Source organism: Perognathus longimembris, chromosome 28, assembly GCF_023159225.1.
Source record: "Perognathus longimembris pacificus isolate PPM17 chromosome 28, ASM2315922v1, whole genome shotgun sequence".
NCBI classification, from domain to species: domain Eukaryota; kingdom Metazoa; phylum Chordata; class Mammalia; order Rodentia; family Heteromyidae; genus Perognathus; species Perognathus longimembris.
The window spans coordinates 52542967-52556093 of record NC_063188.1 but is presented as its reverse complement, the minus strand read 5'-3'; the positions used below and the strand labels follow the sequence as shown (position 1 = coordinate 52556093).

The window sequence follows — 13127 nt, the reverse complement described above, 5'->3', positions numbered from 1 at the left end:
AACATCATTTCCATTTGAAACTTTATTAAGAATAAAAATATTTGTTAAGACTTATTTAGTTTCTGGACAAGTACAATAAAAATGTTCATTAAAGCCTAACACAGGAGAAAACTCTAAATAAAAATCACTTACATCTTAAAGGAAGAAACATCATCTTGGTTAGTTTATAACAAATTTTCCATCTTATCATAAAGTTGTCCTGTCTTTATGGGAAGTCTCATTATGGATACAAATTGAGAACTTACTAAGTAATAATTATGCATTATGTGCAATTAATTATGTGCCAGCACTGTAAATTTAATCTGGTATTAAAAATTTCTAAACTCTGTAAGATAGGTGTTAACGAGCTTCTTGGACATGGACCAAGACTTAGAGAGATTAAATAACCTGACTACCACAACACAGGGAGAATGAGGTTCAGGATTTGAAATCAGGGATACCGTCCCTAAGAATGACATTTTCCCCAGAAACTACTTCTACCACATATATGCTACATTTTCCCTTAATTGTAGGTTTACTATTAGTAACATTTTTCTCTTTTCTTCTAAAATGAAAACCATCCAAAATTCCAGTATAAGGAAAAACACTATTAATGTCCTTCAACTCATCTGTATATATATATGTTATGAATGTGTACTTTAGCACCATTTAAATAATAGTTCATATAGTATTTAAAGATTTCCTTTCCATTCAATATTATAAACATCATTGATACTTTTCAAACTAATTTAAGAATATTTTTCAATAGCTGCACACTGTCAGTTAATTTCCCATGAGTTACCTAAGTATTCTCTTTCTAGAAAATTTAGTTCCAGTTTCTCATGTTTAAAAAAGAACTTTTAAATATGCATAATTTTTTATTTCCCCAAAGTAAATTCTTAAGAAAAAAAACAGGAAACAATGTATAGAGAAGCATAGTCTAAGATTCCTAACATATACATCAAAATTATTTTCCGAAAAGGTTACAATAGTTTCTACTACTAGCAGTTCAATAAAGGCCTATTTCTTACCACAGCTATAACAGCAATGAATATGCCCTTTCAAAATAGTTTTAAGTTTGGTCAATTAAAATAGTATCACAAAGTTCTTAGGATGAATATTTTTCATGCTAAGTGGCCTAGTTTTTTTTAAGAATTAATAGTTGCATTTTTGCCTTATTTGCCATTATGAACTTACTGTGTTGGCAAATTGGTACACATTTTTAAATACGAAAAAATTTAATTTCTTCATCGCATCAGTGGCAAATATTTTCCAAATTTGGTAGTTTTTAATGTTGAATAGTTCTTAATTTTATGAATACACATTTATTACTTCAGTATGCTTTGCCTTCATCATATTAAAGCTTACCAAGTTCTTTAACATTCAATTGTCAACTGCATTTTTTTTAGGATATATTCATTTGGGTAGGGGTTATATTCTAGGTTTTAAACTCAAGGCTTCATGCTTATTATGTTGGCATTCATCACCTGAGCCAAGTCTCCAACCCTGTTTCCCCCCCCTGGTTATTTTGGAGATACTGTAATAGAATTTTCTACCTGAACTGGACTCCAACAATGATCCTTCTGTTCTCAGCCTCCCGTGTAGCTAGAATTACAGCCTCTGAGTAATGACTGGTGTCAAGGGTAATTTTTGTTTAATATAGGTAAAATTTGCTTTTGAATGTGGTATAGAAGGTATTTTCAAATGACTGAAACAGCTAACCAGTTACTTGAATACCGTTCACTAAATAATACATCTCTTTGCCTCTAAATTGTGATTCTTACTTTAACCTATTAAGTCATATTAAACAGAATATTCTTGGGTTATACAGTATGTTTCTAATCTTGTACTGATACTATAAATTTGATTATAGACATTTTTGAAAGTTGGGCATTATGGTTCACACCTGTAATCTTAGCAATTTGAAAGTTGAAATCAGTAGCATCTTGAGTTAGAGGCCTTTATGGGCTACAAAGTGAGGTCTAGTCTCTAAGAATAAGAGTTTTAAAATAGGAGGTAGAGTGAAGAAAGGCTATTCATTAGACTTTTCAAAATTCCTTAGTTTTTATTGTATTCACTTTTCTGGATAAACTGTAAAAAAATGTTGTCTTATTTCAAACTCAATCAAATTCATTCAGTTGTGTTTTGAATTCTTTGGTGCCAATAGTAAATCCTAGAACAGTTTTACAATAATGTTTCTACCATATTTTCTTGATACTAGCAGACAGTAGTTTTATATATTTATATGTGCACTGTGTACTTGTATATGTGTATGTTTGATTATGTATTTGAAGAGACATTTTGGGGTAACTTTCCCTGCAAAATACAAATAAAATACATTATAAAATTCCTTAACACATACAACAATATATTTTTTGTTTGTTTGCTTGTTTTGTTGTTTTTTTTTGTTTTTGTGCCAGTCCTGGCTTGAACTCAGGGCCTGAGCACTATCCCTGGCTTCTTTTTTTTGCTCAAGGCTATCACTCTGCCACTTGAGCCACAGTGCCACTTCTGGCTTTTTCTATATATGTGGTGCTGAGGAATTGAACCCAGGGCTTCATGTATACGAGACGAGCACTCTTGCCACTAGGCCATATTCCCTGCCCCCCAAAATATATTTTAAAAGTCTATTTCTAAAGTATAAAGAAAAAGTCATAAAACAAAAATAATCAACAAACTACTCCCTATGCAGTATCAATTTTTTAAAGCCTGTTCAGTGAATAACCTAATTTATTGTCTTTTGGGAAATGAATTTAAAATGTTTGCTCTTACCTAATATTCCAGATTTAGGAATCAAAACTTACTGACTGCATCTCTGTGCTAGTATGAGTTTAGATAGTCCCACATTGAGAATGGAGGAAGTCTGAAGAGTTTAAAAGAAACTTAGAAATGACTACAAGTACGAATTTTCCAAAAAGCATTGTGATACTGCTACAATCTAACACACACAAAAAATCATGAATTCTGGGGTCTTGACTTACTGTTGACCCTCTATTCCTTGGGACTACCTTTTTAAAAGGTTCCTAAAAGACCCTTTTTGGAAGAGAGTTCTAGACAGATGCTGTCACACAGTAAATTCTATTCTACAATAAAAAAATAAACCAACACAATATCTAGTTATGTGTGACACTATGTAAGCCATGTTAGCGCTCAGCATCCTAAATTCACATTGTTCCTTTTTCGTAACTTCCATAGCTCTAAGAATCAATGGGAGTTCTCCAGTACTTATCAATGTGACTTCTGAAAGTGAGATGTTAAATTACTATCACCCAATTAAAGCCCTGCTCTCAGACTAGCATTTCAAGACAAAATGAAGTAGACAATGCTTGTATTTATTCTCCTACCTTAAACATCCAAAACATAGGACAAAATAAATAAAATAATATTTTTTAAGACATCGGCAGTGAAGGATAGTGAATAATAAAAGATGAGGAATAAAAGATGTATGCCCTTAGAACTGTTCTAACTTACTACCTAGAAAGAGTTTCCATGTATAGTGTAGATAGGGATAAAGTGAAGTCCAGAAAAAGAGTTCCTGAATTAATGAGTTCAAGTCAAGATTCTGGAATTGACAGAACAGAGTACTGGAGAAAAGGAAATTATTGAAAAGAAGAATTCTGGTAATAATCTAATGTGAATGAAAGTATTCCCTGAGCCAGGACCCAAAAATTACAGGAACAAACTCATGGAACTCACATTAGGCCATGAACAGTTTCTGTTACCTTCTTCCAGAAGAAAACTCTGCACAGAAAATTAGACAGAATAATCAGAGAGTTTTACTAAAAGAGTAGAACAATTAAATTCTGTAGTGGAAAAATAACTTTTATAAGTTTGTTTTACAATTTTTTATATATTGAAAAATCAAATTAGTTCTAAATAGCATATTTAGATAATTACTATTCACAGAAATACAAAAATACTTGCTCCCTAGTAAGTTTAAAAAACACTATTTCATTAACAATTTGCCAATCTTGAATCAGAGGCAACTTACTACTTGAGCTCAGGCAAACAACAGTTCAAAGGGAATAAAAGAATACAATGAACCCTGAAAAATGAGGATAGCTTCTATGATCACTACTGAAAATAAAAATGCTCATAATTAAAAAAAATTGGTTATAATTTTTTCCAAGTCCTTCCATTTCCTTACAAATGGGACAATGTCATTCTTTCTGAGAGAGGCATAAAATTCCATTGTACCATTCCATATGTACCACATTTTCCTGATCCATTCATCTACTGAGGGGCATCTGGGTTGGTTCCAGATTCTCGCTATGACAAATTGTGCTGTGATGAACATTGTTGTGCTGGTGGCATTACTATGATTTTGTTTGTGGTCTTTTGGATAGATACCCAAAAGTGAGGCTGCTGGGTCATAGGGGAGTTCTATATTTAGCCTTCTGAGGAATCTCCATACTGCTTGCCAGAGTGGCTGGACCAGTCTCTTTGTAAGTCTTTAGCCCACTTGATGAGGGAGGTATTGGTTCTTTGCGGTTTTGTTTTGGAAGATGGTAATTTTTTTAGTTCTGCATATATTTTAGATATGTGGCCTTTGTCCGTTGAATGGCTGGTAAAGATCTTCTCCCAGTCTGTGGGCTTTCTGTTTATCTTGCGAGCTATGTCCTTTGCCGTGCAGAAGCTCTGCAGTTTGATGCAGTCACATTTGTCCAACCTTTCTTTGATTTGTAGCCTTTCTGAGTCTTTGTTAAGGAAGTTCCGTCCTGTGCCAAGGTACCCAAGTGTTTCTCCTACTCCTTCCTTTAGTGTTTTCAGGGTGTCTGTTTTGATTTCAAGGTCTTTAATCCATTTGGAATTGATTTTGGTGCAGGGTGATATATAAGGATCTAGTTTTAGTTTGTTGCATGTGTTAAGCCAGTTTTGCCAGCACCACTTGTTAAAGAGGCTATCTTTCTTCCATACTATTAAGTGAAGTGAGCCAGACCCAAAGAAATATAGACACTATGGTCTCCCTTATTGGGAATAATTAGAACAGGTTTAGGCAAGTCATAGCAAGGCATCACAAGGCCCAATAGCTCTACCCTTATGAACACCTAAGATGATGCTAAGTGAAATTAACTCCATGTTATGGAGACAATTGTTATATCACAGTTGTAATTACTTTCAACATCCCATGTGTATCTGTAGCTTCTATTATTGATGATGTTCTTGTATCACCTTCCTGTGGTTGTACCTACACGATCTCTGTAATCTTATCTGAGTATATTGGAAACCGTGTATACTGGTATTGGAACTAGGAAATTGAAGGGGAATATGAAAATTGAGAGACACAGGGTAAAAAAAGACAAACAACTACAAAAGCAATACTTGCAAAACTGTTTGGTGTAAGTGAACTGAACACCTCAGGGGGGGAACGGGTAAGGGGGAGGCGGGAGGGGGGTATGAGGGACAAGGTAACAAACAGTACAAGAAATGTATCCAGGGGCTGGGGATATAGCCTAGTGGCATGAGTGCCTGCCTCGGATACACGAGGCCCTAGGTTCGATTCCCCAGCACCACATATACAGAAAATGGCCAGAAGCGGCGCTGTCGCTCAAGTGGCTGAGTGCTAGCCTTGAGCGGGAAGAAGCCAGGGACAGTGCTCAGGCCCTGAGTCCAAGGCCCAGGACTGGCCAAAAAAAAAAAAAGAAGAAATGTATCCAATGTCTAATGTATGAAACGGTAACTTCTCTATACCTCAGTTTGATAATAAAAATTGGAAAAAAATTTGGTTAGAATAAGAAGGGTAATGCTTCGATATTGCGGGAAAATTAGGTAAAAAATAATGCTGCCCTAGTTTCAGCTGTGTCTGTCACCCAGTGGCAGCGTACTTACTTTCCTAACAAGTATGACACCTGGTAATCAGTTCTCAGCATTGGAGAAAAGAAATCAATACCAAGCTGACAAAAGTGACAAAAATAATGTAAGAAAATTAAATTTCCAATGTCTACTATATATTAAAAATGACCATAGCCTGTCTGTAAGCCTAGCACCAGTCTGAGCAACTCATCAAGACCCTGTCTTATGATGCTAATCGAAATGATATTCATGATATGGAAACAAAAAATTTTAAGTGTACTGTTAGCAGTTATTTCTTTTGTCTTTTGCTTTTTTCTCCTCTGATTTACTCCCTCTGGTCATTGTTTCTGATTTTGGTACTCTTTGTCTTGCATATAAGTTTATCTGACTTGGGGAAGGACAGAGGAATCACAGAAACAGTGGGACAAAGGGTGAACCAAAGCAACTGTGATACCCACTAGACACAACATTGGAAATGAACTTCACAACTTGGGGGGAGAGGAACCATGGGGGATAGAAGGTGGGAGAAAATAAAGGAGGGGTTAAACACCATTTGAAAAGAAATGTACTCACTACCTTATTTATGTAACTGTAACCCCCTTGTACATCACCTTTACAATAAAAACAAATAAAAAGATCATGAAAGTATACTTCCATGGAAATAGGAAAGAAGTCATGAATAATAGACAAACAAATGTATATGCATGTATTCAAATAGAATTTTATGAAGTAAAGTAACTGGCCAAATTCAGCCTGAAGACCATAGTTTAATAATCCCACATTAAAGCTTCACAGTATAAAACACTAAATCCATTACTAAAATAACAGAGCAAAGGGTTAACATTAATGCTAACAGCAGCAATAAAAATGAAATTTAAGAAATAATTAAGAAGTTAGAACATCAAAGCAATGAGACAAAGGACAAGGGGTGAACCAAGGCAACATCGATATTCACAAGACAATATGTTGGAAATTTGCTGTATAACTTGGGGGCGGGGGTCAGGGGGAGGGAAAGTGGGAGAAAAATGAGGGAGAGGTTAACAAGCTTGACAAGAAATATACTCACTACCTTACATACGTAACTGTAACCCCTCTAGACATCACCTTGGCAATAAAATTAAATTCTAAAAAAATGAAAGAAAAATACCAAATCATGATGCTTAAAAAGCAAACAGCAGGCCAGGCACTGATGGCTCACATGTATAATCCTAGGTACTCAGAAGGCTGAGATCTGAGGATCGTATTTCAAAGACAGACAGGACAGAAAAGTCTGTGAGACACTTATCTAAAATTAACCAGCATAAATCGAGAAGGGGAGGTTTGGCTTAAGTAGTAGCATACCCTACCATGAGTGTCAAAACTAAGGGACAGCATCAAGACACTGAGTTCAAGCTCTAATTCTGGTACACACAGACAAAAAGTGACAGCAGTAAAGGGCATGGTTAAAGTGCTACAGTGCTGGCATAATAAGCACAGGCCCAAGGTTCAAACCTCAGTACTGCCTAAAAAAAAAATTAATAGTAAATAGGATATATTTGACCCCACCATAACAATGATAATATATATATATATATATAACAAGTTTAACATCCCAATTGAAACACGTATTCAGATTGGATAAAAAAAACTAAGAAACTATTATATTCATTTCCTTAAATAGCACATATTAAAGCAATTGTTTAGCAAGCACAAGGCCCCAAACTGCAAAACCGCCCCCACATACATGTATATGTAAATACAAATAAGGTTAAAATTAATATGTAGAAAAAGATACATTAATACTAATTTTAATGTACCTAGAGTGGACAAATTGAAGTCAATGTAAATTTCAAAGATAAAAGGGATAAAGTCATCTCACAATTCATCAAGAAGGAACACTCAAAGGTTTGTGTACCTAATAACAAAAGTTTGGAACATTTTAGCAAACTTTGATAGAAATTCAAGAAATATACTAATCCATAATTGTAGTTAGTTTTTAATCTGCCTCAGAAATGGAAAACATGTATAATTATTGTGCATTAATAATATTGTTCTATGTAAAATAAGTAGGCAGAAAATTAAATATAAATGTAGCAGTCTTTTTTTTTTTTTTTTGCCAGTCCTGGGCCTTGAGCTCAGGGCCTGAGCACTGTCCCTGGCTTCTCTTTGCTCAAGGCTAGCACTCTACCACTTGAGCCACAGCGCCACTTCTGGCCATTTTCTGTGTATGTGGTGCTGGGGAATTGAACCCAGGGCCTCATGTATACGATGCAAGCACTCTCGCCACTAGGCCATATTCCCAGCCCCAATGTAGCAGTCTTAATACCAACCAAAATGAACAATCTTCATCTAACAGATATTTATTCTACATTGACTGCCCAACAGAATACATACAGTCTCCTAAAATGGTATATATTCTCAATTCCTATGTACTTACTAATAAATGCTTGATTCTATACCATACGAAAGTGTAAGTTTAAGAGGATTCAAGTGTTTCATGACAATAATGACATTAAACTAAAGTCAATGATAGCGATACTGGAAAATAACTTGTTATGTATAAATTAATAACATAGATCTACTCAATGGACCAAAGAAATAAAGGAAATTATAAAGAAAAAAATGACAAAAATATGTGGAATGACTTTAAAGCAGCAGTTAAAGAAAATTTGTAAGAATAAGTACCTATAAAACATCAAGTCAATAACCTCGACTATCTCTAGAATAAAAACAACTAGTACACAGAAGATCTATAGTACTAAAGAAAGTAAAATACAGTGGAATAGAAAATAGAAATACAACAAAAAATCAAGGCAGCCAAAAGCTGTTTTAAGTTGTTATTGCAGTGTTTGGGACTGAACCCCAAACCTCATGCATGTTAGGCAATACCCATTGAGCTACAATACATTCTCAGCCCACAAAAGCTGTTTGTTTTTTATAGTAAAAATGAAATTGATGAACCTCTAACAGGGCTCAATGGGACAAAAAAGAGAAGATATAAATAACCAACAGAGAAATTAGAATAGTGCCATAACTAGGGATCTTACAACTATAAAAAAAAGAAAAGAAAAAAGAAAAAAAATTAGGCCAGGTGGCAGTGACTCATCTTGTAATCCTAGCTACTCAGGAAGCTGAGATCTGAAGATTTCACTTCAAAGACAGCCTGAACAAGAATTAACCAGCAAAAAGCTGGAAGTAGAGATGTGGCTCCAGCTGTAAAGTAATAGACTTGAGCAGAAAAAGCTAAGGGACAGTGCTGAGGCTCTAAGTTCAACATTGAGTTCAACTATTACACACAGACACAGACAGATAGACAAACAGAAAGACACACACACGAGAACAATGAAATTTTTTTCTTTAAGTTTGATAAATGATGAAACAGATAAATTATTTAAAAGATACAAGCTAGCAAGTTCACTTAAATGCAAAAAAATAGGTCTAATTCTATTATATAAATTGAAATTTTGGTTAAACACTTTTCTACAAAGAAACTTCCAGGGCCATAGGGCTTTACTGATGAATTCTATCAATCATTTAAGAGCAATTACTAAATTTATAAACTATTCCAGAAAAAGTTGAAGAAAAAATTCTCCCCTTATCAATTTTATTGTCAAAATTAAACTATTACTCATAAAAAGACAAAAATTCGTAACTTTCAGAAAATGTCATTCAGCAATATTCCAAGTGATAATATATCATGATTAAGTTGGATTCATCTACAAATGTAAGGTTGGCTCAATGTTTGTCAGTTAGACAAAAGTTGAAAAATGTAATTATTTCAATAAGTTCACCTTTTTAATGAAATGTAATATCCACTAAAATTTTCACAACAATGTATTGAGAATGGAACTTAGCCTAGGGAAACATGTAAAAGTACTCAATTTTGACCTTTAAAATTTGTGGTGAAATTATTTTTTCCCGTAAGGTCAGAAACAAGGCAAGAAAATTTTATTCAACATTACACTGGAGGCTCAAGTTAGTATAACAAGTACAAATAAAAGAAATAAATGATGTCTATAATAGAAAGGAACTCAAATTACTTATTTACAGGAAACAAATTTAAAAGCTCTAGAAAAGTAGGAATATGGTAATAAGTTTATATAATTATATAATATTGGTTCAATATTAGAAAAATCTACTTGTTTTCCATCCATTTGAAATTAAGAAATCAATTCTATTCAAAACAAGGTTCAAACATAATAATCATTAAAAGATAAATCTGAAATGATGTGTAAGACCTATTTATTGAAAAAAATAATTCCTAATAGAAATTGATCAAGGCTAAATAAATAGAAACAAAAATCATGTTATATAGAAAGGCTCAATATTATTGTCAGTTTTCTGTAAAGAGACCTATATGTTCAATATAATCCCAATCAAAATTTAAAATGATTTTTTTTAGAAAATAAATGGTTGATTTTAACACTGACATGGAAACACAGTCTTTGACAAGAATCAAGCACTATTCCAAGACAGTAAGTTGTAAACCAACTGCACAACTTGGGAGCAGGGGCTTGGGGAGCAGAGAAGGTGGGGGAAAAATCAGGGAGTAGGTAACAAGTTTGACAAGGAAAGTACTCACTACCTTACATATGTAACTGTAACCCCTCTGTAAATTACCTTGACAATAAAAATAAAATTTAAAAAACACAATATTCCAAAAGAAAAGCAAAAATACTCAAGAAATGCAATAGTTGACTTAATAACATACTATACAGGTACAGTATAATACTATCATAGAGACAGACAAATGTAACAATGAAACCAATAAAGGAGAAACAGGTGATTTTCAACAAAAATATAAAATAGTTCATTAAAGAAAGGCCAGTCTTTTCCAATCGTAATCTCAAAACAACTGGTATTATTTATATAAAAAGCACTTAAACACTACCCTATAACCACTTTAAAATGAACTCAAATCAGAATTCTAAATGTTAAAACTTAAACTAAAATCCTGAACAATGCATAGGAGAAAATTCTCAGTAGAGAGAAATAGACGAGGCAAATATTTCTTAAATAAGACATTAAAAATTAAGCCAGGCACCAGAGGCTCACATCTATCCTAGTTACTACCAAGTAGGCTGAGATCTGAGGTTTTCAGTTACAAGCCAACCTGGGCCAGAAAGTCCATTAGACTTTTATCTCCAAACAACCAGCCAAAAACCATAAGTGCAACTGGTGGCTCAAGTGGTGGAGCACTAGCCTTGAGCAAAAAAGCTCAGGTCCAGTGTCCAGGCCCAGAGTTCAAGCCCTAAGACTGGCACCAAAGAATTTATGAACTTCTGCTTCTCAAAATAAACACAACTAAGCAATTTAAAAGATAAACTATGAACCAAATCAAAGTATTTGCAAACAGCATATATGGCCAGTGACTTACATAAAAAATAAATGAGAAATCTGTAGTTATTCTGACTTCTCATTTATTTTAGATGCAAGTCACTGGTTGTATATGCCATTTGAAAATATATTAAAAAAGAAATGTACTCATAACCTGACTTATGTAGCTACAACCCTTCTGCTCATCAACTTTACAATAACAGTAAAAATAGGTAAATAAATGAGAAACTTAAAAGGTAGCAAGAAAATAAGCAATTCAATTTAAATGGGCAAAAGAGATAAAAAGGTATTTTACTAAAGAACATAGATAGGAAATGAGTGCAAGAAAAGATGTCCAACATTATTAGTCCTTAATGTGATAAAATTTAGAACCACAATGTGACAGTACTACACATTAAGCGGATGTTCAAGATTTAAAAAAATAATAATAACTGACCTTACCAACTACTGGCAAGGATATGAAGCAAATAAAACCCTTTTAAGCTGTGGTTGGGAATTAAAAATTAGACGATCACTTTGAAAAACAGTTTAGCAGTGTCTTCAAAAGTTAAACCATACACCTGCCATGTGGCATAGTCATAATACTCTGAGAAATGAAAACATGTCCATACCATCAGCTGTACATGAACTTTTACGACAGCTTTATTGTCATATACCAAAACTTCAACAACTCAAAAGATCCATCAACAGGTGAATAAAGAAATGTACTCAAAGTATGTAACATGTATCCCCTATGTACATTACCTTGGCAATAAAATTAAATTAAAAACTTAAAAAAACAAAGAAACCATGGTGCATCCATACAATGGGTATTACTAATCAACAAAAAAGGAAAGGAAATATTGATACATATAACATGGAAATTTCAAAATAACTGTTCTGATTTAAGTCAGATACAAAAATACAAAGCAGGATTCCACTTATAAATATAGAAAAAACAAACCAAATAGTGAGAGATTCAGTGGGTTTCGTATATGAAGCAGGCATTACAAAAGGACATCTAAGAAAAAATTTGGAGATCATCAATAGGCTAATTATTTTATTTAAATTAAGATTTCACAGATATATATATCTCAATTTTTATCAGATTGTGTAACTAAGTATGTGTAGTTTACTATATGTCAATTATATTACAATAAGGCTATTTTATTTTAAGTGAATATTAAAAACTATTCCAAGTATAGTTTAGGTAGTTAAACTCTTAGGCTTACTCCTATCAACTTCATTAAGTTATTCATTTCGTTTTTACATCTAAGAGAATAATTAGTAGCACTTGGAAATGATCTAAGTGACAAGAACATATAAAAATCCATTAACTGACACAAAACTAAATAAAATGGAATAAAAAATTACCATTCAAAATTTCCATAGGAGAATATTTCAGTTTCATTTCGATAAAATAAGAGTTAAAATTTATAAGCAGAGACTCACCTCTTTGGACAATCTTGTGAAGACATCTCCTCCCCTGAGAAAATCCAGTATTAAATACAGCTTCCCTTCAGTCTGAAAAGCTAATTAGAAATTATAATAGTAACAGACCAATCTCAAAGGCATTAAAAAGTTTAATGTGCTCCCTAATTAACGTATCTGTTTAGAATTTTATCACTAAACACTATACAACAATTAAATAGTTACTCACATGGCCTATTGTTGCATAACAATCTCAGAATTAAATCCCATGTTTAATCCAGTGTTAAAATAGCTATAAATTCCTTCCTAGAATATAATCAGCTTTGTGGCTTTACATGAAAACTTCTACCATTACCATTTTCCTGATTCATGAGGCATTACTTTCTACTGCAGTTTCCTTCGCTGTGCTTCCTAATAATCCGCTGAAAAATTTAATGATTCTATAAAGCTTAACCTTTAACAAATTTTTCAGAATTTCTCCGTTTTCACATTTCTCTAATGCCTTCTTATCCCCTATCTTGACCAAAATTACTTGCTACTGCTTTTGAGATTTCATTTTATCCTATGCCTTTTATAGTACAATTAATTTATTTGCACTTCTGTGTCCTCTACAGAGTATGAATTTTTCA

The 13127-nt window shown here is 33.3% G+C and overlaps 1 protein-coding gene across 7 annotated transcripts in view; it reads right to left on the bottom strand.

The window, feature by feature from the left end:
* The window catches only part of Rps6ka6 (ribosomal protein S6 kinase A6), a 192338-nt gene that overhangs the window by 41675 nt on the left and 137536 nt on the right, over window positions 1-13127 (bottom strand). For all 7 annotated transcript variants that reach the window (XM_048336024.1, XM_048336028.1, XM_048336025.1 and 4 more), the window contains one exon: window positions 12520-12599. In XM_048336024.1, the coding sequence (XP_048191981.1) occupies window positions 12520-12599 (80 nt within the window). The remainder of the gene's footprint in view (window positions 1-12519; window positions 12600-13127) is intronic.